Source organism: Mobula hypostoma, chromosome 7 (assembly GCF_963921235.1).
Source record: "Mobula hypostoma chromosome 7, sMobHyp1.1, whole genome shotgun sequence".
Classification (NCBI taxonomy): Eukaryota; Metazoa; Chordata; class Chondrichthyes; order Myliobatiformes; family Myliobatidae; genus Mobula; species Mobula hypostoma.
Window position 1 is genome coordinate 130,572,377 of NC_086103.1, and position 17,110 is coordinate 130,589,486.

The following is a 17,110-nucleotide window of genomic DNA, read 5'->3' on the forward strand; positions in this document are numbered from 1 at the left end:
GGGATTCCTAATGTGGACGATTGACTTGTAACATAGTTTACTGATTAAAATTGTATATCATTTAAAATAATTTATATATGTACTCCTTCAATCTGATGAAGAACACAGTGAAAATAAAATGAGATCAGAAAATTACCCAAGCTTATGCTTACCATATTCTTACTTTCCAAACAAAGTTTGTATGGAAGGCTATCAAAGCTTGCAGCAGGATCTGGACTAACTGGAAAAAAATGACAGACGGAATTTAATGTGGTCAAGTGTGAGTTTTTGCATTCTGGGAGGACAAACCAGAGAAGCACTTACAAGGTGAACACTAGGGCACTGAGGATTGTGATAACACCGAGGGATCTAGGAAGAAAGATACATAATTCCCTCACATAAAATGGCATCACGGGTAGACTGGTCTGTAAACAATGCTTTTGGCACATTGCCTTTGTAAATCAATGTATTAAATACAGGAATTGTAATGTTATCACGAGGAAATCTGCAGATGCTGGAATTTCAAGCAACACACATAAAAAATGCTGGTGAACGCAGCAGGCCAGGCAGCATGTCTAGGAAGAGGTACAGTCGACGTTTTGGGCCGAGACCCTTCCTTAAATATAATGCAGAAACGAGTTCGTTGGGGCAGGAGCAGGCTGAGACAATGGGTCTACCTGGACAGGCAGGTTTGTGGATCTTGGGTAGGAGGTAGAAACGGGAAGTGCGGGGTGTGGGAACTATAAGGTTGGTGGCAGTAGATGGGAGATTCCCTGAGCAGATAAAGTTGGTGATGGTGTGGGAGACAATGGCCTGGTGCTCCTTAGTGGGGTCACGATCGAGGGGTAAATAAGAGGAGGTATCCGCGAGTTGTTGCTGTGCCTCGGCAAGGTAGAGGTCAGTGCGCCAGACTACAACAGCACCCCCCTTATCAGTGGGTTTTATAGTAAGGTTAGGATTAGTGCGGAGGGAGTGGAGAGCAGAGCGTTCAGAAGGAGTGAGGTTGGAATGGGAACAAGGTGCGGTGAAGTCGAGATGGTTGATGCCCCGTCGGCAGGGTCTCGGCCCGAAACGTCGACTGTACCTCTTCCTATAGATGCTGCCTGGCTTGCTGCGTTCACCAGCTTTTTTTATGTGTGTTGATTGTAATGTTATGTAGGTGTGAGTGTGAATCATTATACTGTTTATTGCTACAGAGTAGTTGTGAAGACAAATATTAGCTAAGTACAAACTGATCTAATTAGACTGTCACATTGATACTTTCTAGCAAAATGTATTGGATGTGCCAAAAATCTTGGCAAGTTATTCAAGTCACCTTTCCACAGGAGGGTACCATGACCATTTGTTGAATAGCACCATGGGTTGAACTCATCTAATAAGTCACCAGAACCCTGTATTTAAAATAATCTGCATGGTGTATTGAATCTGAGCAGATGCCATTTCTAGTTTGATATTGCACTGAAATGGAAAATCACATATTTTCATGAATAGACTCTTTATTGAATATAGGGATTTTGTATATTTTTAAAATTATTTTTATATTCCAGAATCAGAATCAGAATTAGTTTTATTATCGTTGACATGCCATGAAATTTGTTGTTTTGTGGCAGCAGTGGAGTGCAATACATAAGATATACTATAAATGATAAGAAGAAATCTATATAAAAAAATTAAACAAGTAATGCAAAAGGAAAGCAAGAATAGTGAGGTAGCGTTCTTGGCTATATTCTCCAGAAATCTAAAGGCAGGGGAAAAGAGGCTGTTTCTAAAAATTTCCTGCGAATCCTGTAAAGTTGTTCTGCATTTCCAATCAGTAGGTGATTGCTGCCAAATCTGATAACACACTATAAAAGAAGAACTCCAAGTTTATCCTCTTCTAAGTAGGAACAGAGGATTAACAAAGCATAAAACATTATGTACAACTTGCTGTCCTGTACATTTTAACAACTGGCTTGTGCAACTTTGGATTGAGGTAACAAACAGAAAATTAGTGTTCCTGATCCTACTTACGCACAAAGGTGTTCCATACTATCTATAGGATTGGAGGAAATATTGGTGGTAAAATATGTGGAATGTCCACTTTGCTACCAGGGAGTAATAGGAATGTTATGTAATGGTAAGTAAAATTAACTGGGAGTGAATAATGTTTACAGGGTCTCTCCATTCCAACTTTTATGCTTCCAACTCCTTTTAATATTTTTTGACCTTAGAGTTGGTTTCCGCAAGTGAGGAAATGAAGGTTTGGCTGCATTTTTTATGACCTGTCTCTCTCTATTGTTGACTGTTTTTGCCCTTTATAATTAATGCAAAAAAGAATGATTACTACTTCTGTGTAATGTAGTCACGTGCAGGTAATGGCACAATGAACAAAATTTGTATATTGAAGGAAGCATGGACCAAATATACTGTTTGTGTATCAGATGAACAGTTAGTGAGGGGATGTACTTAAAGATCTGACCTGAATTCTTGCAGTTGAATCAGAGTCGTATTTATTATCTCTATTAGATAATGTGTAATTTGCTTTTTAGTGGCAGGAGTAAAATGCAAAGCATAAAAATAACTATAAATTACAAAAAAATAAGTAGTACAATAAAAATGAAATAATGAGATGGTATTCATGGACCACATAGAAATCTGATGACAGAGGGGAGGAAGCTTTTCCTGAATGATTGAGTGATAGTGTTAGATATATTGGTAGTGGTAAACAGCCACACACAATTTAGTGAGCATCGTTAAGTTACTAAATAACAATTCATTTGGGAAGTGAAGTTTGTTAAGTTCTTGAAAGTTGAATTTGGCCCTTTTGGCCTTAGAGTTAGTAAAGCTTATTCTGAGATCGCAGGGCACAGTGGCAAGAGAAACAACAATTAATATTTCAGATCACTAATTTTTTTATCAGAGCTGGAAAATAAAAGGACACTTGTTTGACCTAAAAGAGTAACTCCTATTCTCTTCTCTTAGATTTGTTGTGTGTTCTGTTTGTATTTAATATTTTAAGCATCTGCCGTGGTTTGATTTTCACTGGGTGATCATGTTGTCTTTGAGCTGATATTGTAGCTGCACTGTGGCCCCTACAGGTGGCAATACTGTGCTAAAATATTGACTTCATTGCATTCATTGCCTCATCTGTGCAGCTAGGAGCTGTTATTCATTCTATTGATTTTTCTGGCATTATCGACTAGGATTTATTTGGGCTATAAGATCCTTGGCTCTCAGAGGGAAAGGGTGCATTCAGTCAGAGCAATAGTAAGAGGAGACTTAATAGAGAGTGTGAAGTCAGGAGATTCTGTGGCCACAAAAGAGAAGTCAAGATAGTGTGTTGTCTCCTGGGTACTAGGGTCAAGGATATCTGGGTGGCTACAGAAAGTACTTGAGTGGGAGGGTGAACAGCCAGAAGTCTTTGAACCTGTTAGTACAAATGGAAGAATAAGGGATTAGGTCCTGCAGAAAGAGTATAAATACGTCCCTCTGCAACTGGATCCTTGACTTCTTCATCAGGAGCCTACAATGGTTGCAGATAAGTAATAACATCTCCTTGCTTGGCCCATTGCTCCACTCTGTCTACACTCAAGACTGTATGGCTAGGCACAGTTCAATCCCAACTATACATTTGCCAGTGACACCACTGGTGTTGGCAGAATCTCTGATGACAACAAGGAGGTGTATAGGAATGTGATTTGCTGGTTGAGTCGACACAACAACAACCTTGCAATCAGTGTTAACAAGACCAAGGAATTGTTTGTGGAAATTAGGGAGGGGAAGCTAGAATACATACCAGTCCTCATTGAGGGGTCAGCAGTGGAGAGGGCAAGCAGCTTCAACTTTCTGATCTCAGAAGATGTATCCTGGGCCCAACACACTGATGCAATTACAAAGAAAGCATGCCAGGGGTTCTATTTCATTAGTAGATGCTTAAGGTGATTTAGTATATCATCAAAGACTCTAGCAAATTTCTACAAATATATGGTGGAGAGCATTCTGACTGGCTGCATCATAGGCTGTTATGGAGGCTCCAGGGTGCAGGACTGAAGACGCCACAGAGGCTTATAAACTCTGCTAGCTCCATCACCGGCCCAACACACACCACCATCAAAGACATCTTCGGAAGGCGGTGCATAAGATGGTGTCATCATCAGGGAAGGACCCTCAGCACCTAAGGAGACGCCCTCTTCTCATTACTATCATTGGGGAGGAAGTACAGGAGCCTGAACACCCACACTCTACATTTTAGGAACAGCTTCTTCCCCTCCTGCAGCAGATTTCTGAATTCTTTATGACTATTACCTCACTGTTCTTTTTTTGTACTATTTATTATTTTTTAAAATAGTAATATTAATTTTTAATCAATATTTCACTCTACTGCTGCTGCGAAGTAACAAATATCGCAACATATGCCAGTGATAATGAACCTGATTCTGATTATGGGTTAGGTAAGATGTGGGACCTTGAGGGTTGTGATCTCTGGATTACTCCCGGTGCCATGCGCTGGCAAGGTCAGAAATAGAAGGATGGGCCAGGTGAATTCATGGCTGAGGAGTTGGTGTAGGAGGCTGGGATTCTGGTTTTTGGAGCATTGAGCTCTATTCTGGGATTAAGGTGACCTGTATTTCAGGTTGCCTCTGAGCAATGGGCCAAATTCCTTGTTGGGAAGCTTGCTAATGCTACCACAGGTTTAAACTAGATTGTTAAGGGATCTGACTCTGAATAGGAACAAGTCATGCTATAAAACATTTGCCAGCAAGAGCAGGTTTAGGATCAGGATAGGCAGAGGACAGTAAAGGTAGGTAAAGAAATTCCCAGTTAAACTTCAATGCACACGGTTTATTTAATGGGTAAGCTGGATGAACTCAGCATGGATTGGCCCTGAGAACTGTAATGTTATAGCCATAACAGAAACATGACTGAGAGAAGGGCAAGACTGGCGGCTCAGTATTCCACAATACAGATGCTACAGGTGTGACAGAGGTACAGATATCTAGTGGGGGTGCGGGGGTGGGGGAGGGTTGCCTTTTTGATAAGGGAGGACATGATAGCAGTACATAGAGGTGACATGCTTGGGGATCTCCAGTGAGACCATATGTGTAGAACTTGGAAACAAGAAGCGTACGGTCACTCTAGTGGGGCTGTATTATAGTCCCTAAATAGTCAGTGAGCCATTGAGAGTAGAGAAGTTGCATGTAGAGTAAAAAGGTTGTAAGAATATTAGGGTTTAATTAGTGGTATATTTTAACTTCCCCAGTATTGACTGAACCACTCAGAGTATTAAGGGCCTGGAAGGAGTGGAATTTGTGAAATGTCCAGGGAAGTTTCCTGACTTAATATATAAAGGGCCTGATTCAGAAGGGTGCAACAACAAGGAATGAGGTAGAACAAGTAAAATGGCAATCTGTTGGAATGTTTGGCTCCAGTGACTGTAATTCTATCAGTTTTAACACAGTGATGGAAAAGGATAGGACTGACCTACAAGTTAGTGTCCTAAACTGGAGCAGGGCTAATTTTGGGGTATCTACTAGAAGGTAATTGGGTGAGGCTATTTGAGGGGAAAGAAACAAATAGTAATTGGGAAGCTTTTAAAAGTGTGATATCAAGAGTCCATGAGCAGCAGTTTCCTATTAAGGTGAAGGGCAAGTCTGGCAAGTTTAGGGAACCTTGATTGACTGGTGATATTGAGGCTCTGGTCAAGAAACAGAAGGAAGTGTACAATGGCTAAGGAAGCTGGTGACAAGTGAATCCTTTGCTGATTTTAAAAAGATTTAGAATACTCTTAAGAAGGAAATCAGGAAGGCAATGTGGGGGTATGAGATGGAACTGTTGGGTAAAACTAAAGAAAATCCCAAGAGGTGGCTATATAAAGAGTAAAAAGGTGCCTAGGGATAGAGCAGGTCCCCTTGTAGATCAACAGGGCCCATTATTTCTAGCTTCAGGAGATGGGTGAGATTTGTAACAAATATTTCTCCTTAAATATTCATTAAATTATCCATTTACTGAGGTGGAAATCATAGTTACTCAAGCAAAACAAGTGGAGATGTTTTGGAAGAATTCATATCGGCAAGGAGGAGGTATATTAATATGGATAAATCCCCAGTACTTGACCAAGTGCATCCTGATATTTTGTGGGAGGCTAGAGAAGAACTTGTGGATGTCCTTGCTGAGACACTTGCTTCATTATTAGCCACTGGTGAAGTTCACAAAAACTGAAAGGTGGCTAATGTTATTCCATTGTTTACGAATGGTAATAAGGCCAAGCCAGGGAACTACAATGGTGTGGAAGTTACTGTATGGAATTCTGAGAGATGGGATCTACCAGCATTTGGATAGATGGAGTCTGATTAGGAGGACTCTGCTTGGCTTTGTGCTTGGAAAATCATGCTTGTCTAAACTTTTAGAGTTTTTTGAAGTGGCAACCAAAAAGATAGATGAGGTTAGGGTAGTGGGTGTGGTTGACTTGGACTTGAGCAAGGCACTTGATAAGGTAGCTGGCTGGCAAGTTAGCTCCCATGGCTCAGAGATGGGAAGCAGAGAGTGGTGGTTGAAGGTTGGGTGGTCTGCAGGGCTTTGAAGTGTAACCATTATTAATATCAATGACTTTGATGTGAATACATTCAGCTTACTCAGTTAATTAGAAAGTTTTGATGATAGTGAAGAAGATGTCATAGGGATTTTGATCAATTAGTGAAATGGGTCAAGAAATGGCAATAGGATTTCAATACAGGTGAGTGTGAGGTGATGCATTTTGGAAAGTCAAAAAAATGTAAGGTTTGTATTTTGAACGATAGGGCAGTAGGGCATACAAGTGGTATCATAGGTCGACAGAGTGGTGAAAAAAATGTCTCACGCTGACCTTCATCAGTGAGGGCATTAAGAATAGGAGTGGGATATTATGTTGCAGTTGTGTAAATTGATGGTGGTGAGGCTGCACTTGGAATATTATGCACAGTTTTGAATATTATGCACAGTTTTGTTTACCATGTTATAGGAAAGATGTGGTTAAAATAGAAAGGGTGCAGAAAAGATATACGAGGATGTTGCCAGGACTAGAAGTTTGGTAGATTCAAATTTGGCATAGAAGTAGGAAACAGATACATGAGAATGTTGTTTGAGTTGTAGGGAGAGATTGGCCAGGCAAAGTCTTTATTCTTTAGAACAAAAAGAATGAGAGGAAAATTTATATAAATATTTAAATTACTGAGGCATAGATAAAGTGGATGATAATGGTCTTTTCCCTAGAATAGGTGTGTCCAAAGATAGCGGGTGCAGATTTTGGGTGACAGCAGAAAGATATAAAGGGAATAAATTCACAACAAATTTTGTAAATGTATTTATGCTCGTGTTAATTTCTGTACTTTTCACTCAGGAAATAGCTTGCATTGATAAGGAGTGATTTCAGCATGCTGTTTACTACCCTGGTGGAAACCAGAGGAGTCTTTTACTTTATTCCTTTCTTCTTTCTAGTGTGATTTCAAGAGTTCTAGAATAGAAGAGCAAGGATATGATGCTGAGGCTTTATAAGGCACCGGTGAGGCCTCACTTGAGTATTGTGAACAGTTTTGGGCTCCTCTTCTTGGAAAAGATGTGCTGGTATTGGAGAGAGTCCAGAGGAGGTTCACAAGGATGATTCCAGGAATGAAAGGATTATCACATGAGGAACATTTGGTGGCTCTGGGTCTGTACTCACTGGAATTCAGAAGGATGAGGGGGGAACTCATTGAAATCTTTCAAATGTTGAAAGTCCTAGACAGAGTAGATGTGGAAAGGATGTTTCTCATGGTGGGAGAGTCTATGACAAGAGGACACAGCCTTAGGATAGAGGGGCGCCCTTTCAAAACAGAAATTTCTTTAGCCAAAAGGTGGTGAATTTGTGGAATTTGTTGCCGCATGCAGCTGTGGAGGCCAGGTCGTTAGGTGTATTTAAGGCTTGAGATTGATAGGTTCTTGATTGGACATGGCATCAAAGGTTACGGGGAGAAGGCCAGGAACTGGGGTTGAGGAGGGGAAAAAAGAAGGATCAGCCATGATTGAATGGTGGAGCAGACTTGATGGGCCAGATGGCCTAATTCTGCTCCTATGTTTTATGGTCTTATGGACAACTTTTTCATACAGAGGTTGGCGCATACAATCGTATCATTTGAGAAGCACTTAGATAGATACGTACATAGAGGAGCGAGACTTAGAGGGTTATGGGCCGAATGTGGGAGATTGGGACTTGTTTTATGGGCATCATATCAGCAAGGACTCATATGGCCAAAGGTTCTGTAAATGTGCAACATTACTCTATGACTCTATGATATAGAATAGAATGTACTCAGTATGTAGTTGCATGTTTTGTGTTGTGCATCTTGGTCTGGAGGAACATTGTTTTATTTGACAGTATACATGCATAAGGTTGAATGATAATAAACTTTAACTTAATTGTATATTGTTTTGTTTTTAGGGCTGCAAGCCTATTTCATATGATGCAGTAAAGTACCACTATCACAAGGGAGATTGGCACTTGATTATAGAAGATGTGGATAAATCCGATGAAGGAATCTATGTTTGTGAGCTAAAATTTATGCATAATGGTTTACAATATGTAATATCGAAAACCATTGACTTGTATATTAAAGGTATGAAATAATATTTTGAAGGATGCTGGTATAATTGTTTATTATTATAAATAATCATATAGAATTCAGATGCATTAGTTTTAAAGCAAATTATTAACAAGGGGGACAAATAATTTACCTGCAGTCATCATTGTCGTGTTATAGCGAAATTCAACAGCATTCAATTTAATTTTGAGATTATGAGAACACTCAGTCCTCTTTTATTGTCATTTAGAAATGCATACATGCATTAAGAAATGTGACAATGTTTCTCCAGAGTGATATCACAGGAAACAGGACAAACTAAAGACTAACACTGACAGACCACATAATTATAACATATAGTTACAGCAGTGCAAAGCAATACCATAATTTGATAAAGAACGAACCATGGGCATGGTAAAAAAAAGTCTCAAAAGTCCCCGAGTTGATCGACTCCCAAGTCCCTGATAGCAGGCGGCAAAAGGGAGAAACTCCCTGCCATAAACCTCCAGGCACCATCAACTTGCCGATGCCTTGGAAGCAGCCAACACCAAGTCCGTCCGTCCGAAAACTTCGAGCCTCCGACCAGCCCCTCCGATACAGCCTCCTGAACGCCATCCTCTGCCGAGCGCCTTCGACCTTGCCCCGGCCGCTGAAACAAGCAAAGCCGAGGATTCAGAGCTGCTCCGGAGATTCCGGTTACCACACAGTTGCAGCGGCAGCGAAGTGGGCATTTCAGATGTTTCTCCAGATGTTCCTTCGTACTCTCACATCCATCTCTATCAAATCAGAATTGTGCACGGTCCCCTACTTGACAGATTACAGATATCATTCACCAGAGAGGCCGTGCAAGCTGCGTCGTGCCGCCATCTTCTCCTCCAATTCAAGATGATTGAAATATCTTTTAAAAAATAAAATCTTTATACTGTCTCCTTCCACATTCAGTCCTGATGCATCTAAAAATGTTTCAATTTTGTCTTGATTTTTTTTTAGTTATCAAGATTTAGACAAGTAATTTTTTTTTGTTGTATTGGGTTAGACTTTGCCAAACTTAGAAAGTAGATTTGAAAAGGCAATTGGGACGTTCTTCGTGCCCTAGATTGCCAGGAGCCATTGGGTTGTGCCTTGTGGGAGCAAGATTTGAAAAGGCATTGCTGCTAAATGGGGCATTAGGAACTTAGCAAAAACCAGTAAAAAGAAGATAGATTTAAGCTGAGCTAGATGAACTCTGGATCATTCAGGATGCTGTGGGATTGACAGGTGATACAGAGAGATAGTTGTACCTAAAGTGCAGAATAAAGGTAATTGGGTAACTGTTGGAATGGGAAAGGAGATCGGCAGGCTATCCCTGTGGGTGTTCTCCTCCATAACAAGTATACCCCTATGGGTACTATTGGGTGGGGGGTGACTTAACAGAGGAAAGCCGCAGCAGTCGGGTCTCTGGCAGTAAGTCTGGCTCTGTGCCTTGGAAAGGAAGAGAAAAGGCAAGTGGTAGAGACCATGATTCATTGGGTTAGGGGAACAGACAGGAGGTTCTAAGGATAAGAATGAGATTCCCAGATGGTATGTTGCCTCTCAGGTGTCGGGGTCAGGGACATCTTGGATCGAGTTTATAGCATTCCGAAGTGAGAAAGAGAACACCACTTCGGTACCAACGACATATTTTAGGAAGGGTGATGAGGTCCTGCAAAGTGAGTTCAGGGAGTTAGGTGCTAAGTTAAAGGACAGGATCTCCAGGGTTGTGATCGCAAGATTGCTACCCATGCCACATACTATTGAGGCCAGAAATAGGAAAGTAATGCAGTTTAACTCATGCTAAGGACTTTTCCAGCAGGGAGAGCTTCAGAATTTTGGATCATTGGGCTCTCACCCAGGGAAGGTAGGACCTGTACAGATGGTACAGGGTCCACCTGTACAATTTGGACCTGAAATGGAAGAGGAGCAATATCCTTGTGGGAAGGTTTGTTAGTGCTGCTCCAGGTTTTAAACTGGAGTTGTAGGAGGATGGGATCTTGAGTGCCAGGGTAGCAAGTGGAGTCATTGTGGGGAAGGATGTTGTTAAGCCTACATACAAAGGCGGGAATCAAAGACCGAGCATGCAGGGAATAACATTCTGAGCTGTGTCCATTTCAATGAAAAGAGTATTGAAGGTAAGGCATATGTGCTTGGAGTGTGGGATTATGGTTGTAGGAAGGGCAGGACTGGCAGTTCAACATACTGAGATTTCATTGTTTTGGACATTGTAGAGCAGGAGGGATTAAAGGTGACGGGTGGTATTACTACTCAGAAGGAGTTATAGTGGTGATGACACAAGACAGACTAGAGAGCTCAACTACTGAGGCTATATGGGTGGAACGGAGGAATAAGAAAGACCAGGTTAATGGAATTCTATTATAGAAGACCCAATAGTCAGTGGGACCTAGAGGAGCAAATTTGCAGAGAAATAACAGACTGTTAGAAAAAACATAAAGTTGTGATAGTATGTGATTTTAACTTTGCACTTATTGACTGCGACTTCCATACCGTGAAAGGCTGGATTTGATAAAGTTTGTTCAATGTGTTCAGTTCTCTGACACTGAGTCTTAGTCAATGTTTAGGAGTCCCAGCTAGAGAGAGTGGATACATGCTGTCCTATTGGGGGAATGGAGAGGAAAGTGACAGAATTCTGTGTAGAGGAACACTTTGGATTTAGTGATCATAATTCCATTAGTTTCAAGATAAGTATGGAGAAGAATAGGTCTGGTCCTCGGGTTGAGATTCTAAATTGGAGAAAGGCCAATTTTGATGGTATCTGAAAGGATCTGGCAAGTGAGGATTGAGACAAGTTGTTTTCTGGTAAGTGCAAGCTGGGTAAGTGGGAGGCCTTCAAAGGTGAAAATTTGAGCCTGCGGAGCTTGTATGTTCCTGTTAGAATAAAAAGCAAGGCTAGTAGGTTTAGCGAACCTTGGTTTTCAAGGGATACTGAAGCCTTGGTTAAGAAGAAGAAGTAGGTGACAGTAGGTATAGGCAGCGAGAAACAATTGAGGTACTTGAGAATAAAAAAGAGGGAAAGCAGCAGGGCTCAAAGAAGGCACAAGATGGCTACAGCAGTTCAGGTGAAGGAGAATCCCAAGGGATGCTACAGATATATTAAGGGCAAAAGGATAGCAAGGGATAAAATTGGTCTTTGTGAAGATCAGCTTGGTCAGCTTATTCATGGAGCAGAAAGAGTTGGGGTTAGAATTTTATTCTCTGGAGTATAGGATAATGAGGGTAGATTTGATGGAAATATATGTAATTATGAGTGGTATAGCACAGTGGTCCCCAACCACTGGGCCGCGAGGAAACGATATGATTTGGCGATATGAGTCAGCTGTACCTTTTCTCATTCCCTGTCACGCCCACTGTTGAACTTAAATGCACACGAGGTCATTACCCGCGTATCATCCATGTCAGCGTGGGAAGAAGATCAACTCCTTGAGCTTGCAAATGACGGCGGGCTGAAAAGTGTGTTTGACATAACATCTCTGCCGGCATTCTGGATCAAAGTCAAGGCTAAATATCCTGAGATAGCCACGAAAGCACTGAAAACGTTGCTTTCATTTCCAACATATCTCTGCAATGAATGCAACGAAAACTAAATTGCGGAATAGACCGGACATAAGGAACCCCCTTCGAGTATCACTGTCTCCCATCACCCCTCGATGGACTGTCTTGTTGCAGGGAAACAAGCCCAGGGCTCCCACGGATTCAGCGATATTGGTCTGTTGCAATGATTTTATATGTTCATACGGGGAAAATATGTGCTGTGTGTTTAATATCAAAACGTTACTTAAAATGTTATGATGCTATTGACTTATAAGTGACTTATATAACTGTATAACCATATAACAATTACAGCACGGAAACAGGCCATCTCTGCCCTTCTAGTCCGAACGCTACTCTCGCCTAGTCCCACCGACCTGCACTCAGCCCATAACCCTCCATTCCTTTCCTGTCCATATACCTATCCAATTTTTCTTTAAATGATAATATCGAACTTGCCTCTACCACCTCTACTGGAAGTTTGTTCAATACTTACTTCAAGCTCCCCTATCCTCACCTGATAATTGATGCGACTATATTCATGTGAGGAAAATATGCGCTGCGTGTTTAATATTAAATTTGTTAGATAAACCCTTTTAGAAATGAAATTGAGTATATTAGCCACTTATCACCTATATTCCGGTCATGATTAACACTCCCCCCGAACAGAATCGCCAAAAACGATTTGTAGAAAAAAATTGGTGTGTACACACGTGCGCAAATTATGCATGCACACTGGTGCCCGCGCAAGGCTTCATGGTCATTGTAGTCTTTCTCGGGGTAAACGTATCTGACTGCTACTCTTGTCCATTGGCAACCCTACCCCCCCCACCCCCCGGGGTCGGCTGGTCCGCAAGAATATTGTCAATAATAAACTGGTCCGCGTTGCAAAAAAGGTTGGGGACCACCTTTGGTATAGCAGGCTTTTTCCACTGAGACTAGAACTAGGGGTCATGGGTTAAGGATGATAAGCAAAACATTAGAGGAACAGGAGGGAGACTTCACTTAGAGGGGACTGAGAGTGTGGAATGGGCTGCTAGTGAAGTGGTGGATGTTTTTCAGTTTCAACATTTAAGAGAAGTTTGAACATATACATGGATGGGAGGGGTAAGAAGGGTTCCAGGTGCAGGTCAATGAGGCTAAGCAAAATAATAGTTCAGCATGGACTAGATGGGCCAAAAGGCCTATTTCTGTACTACAGTGCTCTATGACTCTAACTGGCTATATTCTTCTCACCTCAGATTCAGATTCATTTATTTATCACATGTATATCTAAACATAGAATGAAATAACGTTCTTTGCATTATCAGCCACCCTAACACAACCTAAGTACGTGCAGGGGTCAGCCTGCTAATGTTGTCACATTCTGGCACCTACACAGGTTTCCCAGGATGTTTAGGCAAGAACAATACAAGAAAACAAAACAATAACTGCAAAACAAGCTCCCTTTCTCCCTCCCACCCACTCACACACACACAGTCAGGTCTCCAAACCCAGGACAGGCTGCTTCTGGACCTCAAATCTTCATTCCTAGCCTGGATTTGCAGATATTGACTCAGGGGCTTCAACCATTCAGACTTGACTTCTGACTCGCCAACTAGGAGATTGTCCTTGGTCTGGACTAGACATGCTGATACTGGGCTTCAATATTCAGGCCTGTGACTTCAACCTTCAGTATTGACCACTGGACTCACCAATAATGGAGGACCCTGCAGTTGTCCACGGAGATTGCTGGTCTTCATCTCAGCACCTGCTGACCCAATGTACATCTGCAGGGATCACTGGCTTTCCATTGAGGAGTGCCCCAATCTAGTCTCTGGTTCCTTCTCCTGTTTCTTCATTTACTGCCCCTGTACACTGACTCCCCTCATCCCTGTCCCTAAGCTCCAACCTGTCCCCTGATTCCCCACACTGCCGTGAAAACCATCGTTGAAAATCTAAAGAACAACTTTCTGAGCCACAACCTTAATGGAGATTGCAGCTCACTGCCATCTTGACCAGAGACCTTTCATGGTCTTTTCATTGTTTTAAATAGTAATGTTAAGAATCCAATGAAGTTAATGGTTTAAAGGTTACTTTTAAAAAAAGATGTTGGTAAATTCTTTGAATGTATAAATGGTTTCGAATGTGCTGGGATGTTTGTACCCAGCAATTTGATTGTTTAACAAACAGTACACTATCTATTGGAATAGGTTGGTTTGTCATTTGAGAGTGACTTCTATTAACCTGAACGTAGTTTGTGACCTTGTTTTATGGAAGCAGAAAAACATAAGCAGCTACACTTTAACATTGTTCTTCTATGTATGTAATTATAATATTCTTAAAAAATCCGTGTAATACTTTACTCACTGAATATATTTTTATTTTCACAGTCTGTAAAAAGAGTGTAGTTCCACAAATCACGTATCCTAAAAATGGTACAATTGAAATTCCGGCTGGTAAGTTTTTTTGTCAAAAGGGGTAAGGCTACTCTCGCAACGTGTTTTGGTTATACAATGGATTCCGGTTAATTAGGACACATCAGGACTAGTACACTTGGGCCCAATTAAGTGGCTGCCCCAATTAGCCGAAGTTTCATGGAAATAGTTAAAAAGATATAAAAATGGTAAACTATTAACTGAGTAACAAATTATGTATTTAAATGAAATACAGAACAAATTAGAACACAACCAATACTACTATAGTACTATGAAACTCTGTAATAGTTCCTAACAGTTACTGACAGTGGAACTCATCAAGTGTACACATCCATGTTCTTTTGATTGACTGTAAATGAATAAAATCAGCGCAAACACCGAGTGTAGATAATGTACTGACTTCGTACAATACTTTAGATGACTTTATAAGACAAAGGAGCAGAAGTAGGCCATTCGGCCCATCGAGTCTGCTCCACCATTTTATCATGAGCTGATCCATTCTCTCATTTAGTCCCACTCCCCTGCCTTCTCACCATAACCTTTGATGCCCTGGCTGCTCAGATACCTATCAATCTCTGCCTTAAATACAACCAATGACTTGGCCTTCATTGCTGCCCATGGCAACAAATTCCATAGATTCACCACCCTCTGGCTAAAAAAATTTCTTCGCATCTCTGTTCTGAATGGGCGCCCTTCAATCGTTAAGTCATACCCTCTCGTACTAGACTCCCCCATCATGGGAAACAACTTTTGCCACATCCACTCTGTCTATGCCTTTCAACATTCGAAATGTTTCTTTGAGGTCCCCCCTCATTCTTCTAAACTCCAAGGAGTACAGTCCAAGAGCGGACAAACCTTCCTCATATGTTAACCATCTCATTCCCGGAATCATTCTAGTGAATCTTCTCTGTACCCTCTCCAACGTCAGCACATCAAACTTTTCAAATGTTCAAACTTTTCAAATGATGGTTGATACCTTTAAGTTTGTTCTAATTTCTAACTTGTTGAAGTAGTGAAATTGTTTCATTTTCACTCCCAGCTGTTTCTGGCATCTCCAAGCCTGAATGCTTGAAACCGCAGTGAGCAAAACAGTATTCAGAAGTTTCAGAATTGTCTTGCAGCATATTTCTCACCAACTATCAGTGACAAAGATCACTGCTTTTTGAGCACAAGCATACACAACTGATGTTACTTAAAAAAATCTGTTCACTTAGCATGGTGTAGTGTCTAACAGCCACACAAGCGCACACGTCTGACACTAGTTAGAAACTATTCAGCAGCAGTTTCCCGCCCTAATTAAGCATCAGAGTGTCCCAAATAAATGAAGGGAATCCTGGCTATTTTCTCAATTACTTTTTGCTCAGTATGAGTTACCCCAAATAAGTGGCTACCCTGATTAACCGATGGCCCAATGAACCAAAACTTACTGAACACTCAGTGGTCAATTTATTAGGAACACTTGTATAGAGCTCATTAATGCAAGTATCAAATCAGCCAATCATGTAGCAGCAATTCAGTGCATAAAGACATGCAGACATGGTCAATTGGTCCAGGTAGTGTTCTGACCAAACAGCAGAATAGAAGAGAACTTTGTTATGATTGCTCAAGACAACGAGATTGTGGTGCTAAAGAAGTGTGATGTGATCTACGTGACTTTGATCATGGAATGATTTTTGGTGCCATGTGGGATGGATTATCAGAAAATGCTGATCTCCTGGGATTTTCATGCACAATAGTCTAGAGTTTAGAAAGAATGGTGCCAAAAATTAAAAAAAAAACACATTCATTGAGTGTAGACTATAGACAATAGACAGTAGGTGCAGGAGTCGGCCATTCGGCTCTTCGAGCCAGCACCGCCTTGAACTGTGATCATGGCTGATCATCCACAATCAGTACTCTGTTCCTGCTTTCTCCCCATGTCCCTTGACTCCGCTATCATTAAGAGCTCTATCTGACTCTTTCTTGAAAGCATCCAGAGGCAGAGCATTCCACAGATCCACAACTCGCTGGGTGAAAAAATTTTTCCTCAACTCCGTTCTAAATGGCCTACCCCTTATTCTCAGATTGTGGCCTCTGGTTCTCGACTCCCCCAACATCGGGAACATGTTTCCTGCCTCCAGCATGTCCAATCCCTTAATCACCTTATATGTTTCAATCAGATCCCCTCTCATCCTTCTTATTTTCAGTGTATACAAGCCTAGTCGCTCCAATCTTTCAACATATGACAGTCCCGCCATCCTGGGAATTAACCTCGTGAATCTCCGCTGCACTCCCTCAATAGCAAGAATGTCCTTCCTCAAATTTGGAGACCAAAACTAAACAATATTCCAGGTGTGGTCTCACCAGGGCCCTGTACAACTGCAGAAGGACCTCTTTGCTCCTATACTCAACTCCCCTTGTTATGAAGGCCAACATGCCATTAGCTTTCTTCACTGCCTGCTGTATCTGCATGCTTACTTTCAGTGACTGATGAACACGGACACCAAGATCTCATTGTACTTCCCCTTTTCCTAACTTGACACCATTCAAATAGTAATCTGCCTTCCTGTTCTTGCCGCCAAAGTGGATAACCTCACATTTATC

At 41.4% G+C, this 17,110-nt stretch overlaps 1 protein-coding gene across 2 annotated transcripts in view; it reads left to right on the forward strand.

Moving 5' to 3' along the window:
* The window catches only part of LOC134349532 (interleukin-1 receptor type 1-like), a 68,716-nt gene that overhangs the window by 40,425 nt on the left and 11,181 nt on the right, over positions 1-17,110 (forward strand). For both annotated transcript variants that reach the window (XM_063054004.1, XM_063054003.1), the window contains exons 5-6: positions 8,411-8,585; positions 14,483-14,548. In XM_063054004.1, coding sequence (XP_062910074.1) covers positions 8,411-8,585; positions 14,483-14,548 — 241 coding nt within the window. The remainder of the gene's footprint in view (positions 1-8,410; positions 8,586-14,482; positions 14,549-17,110) is intronic.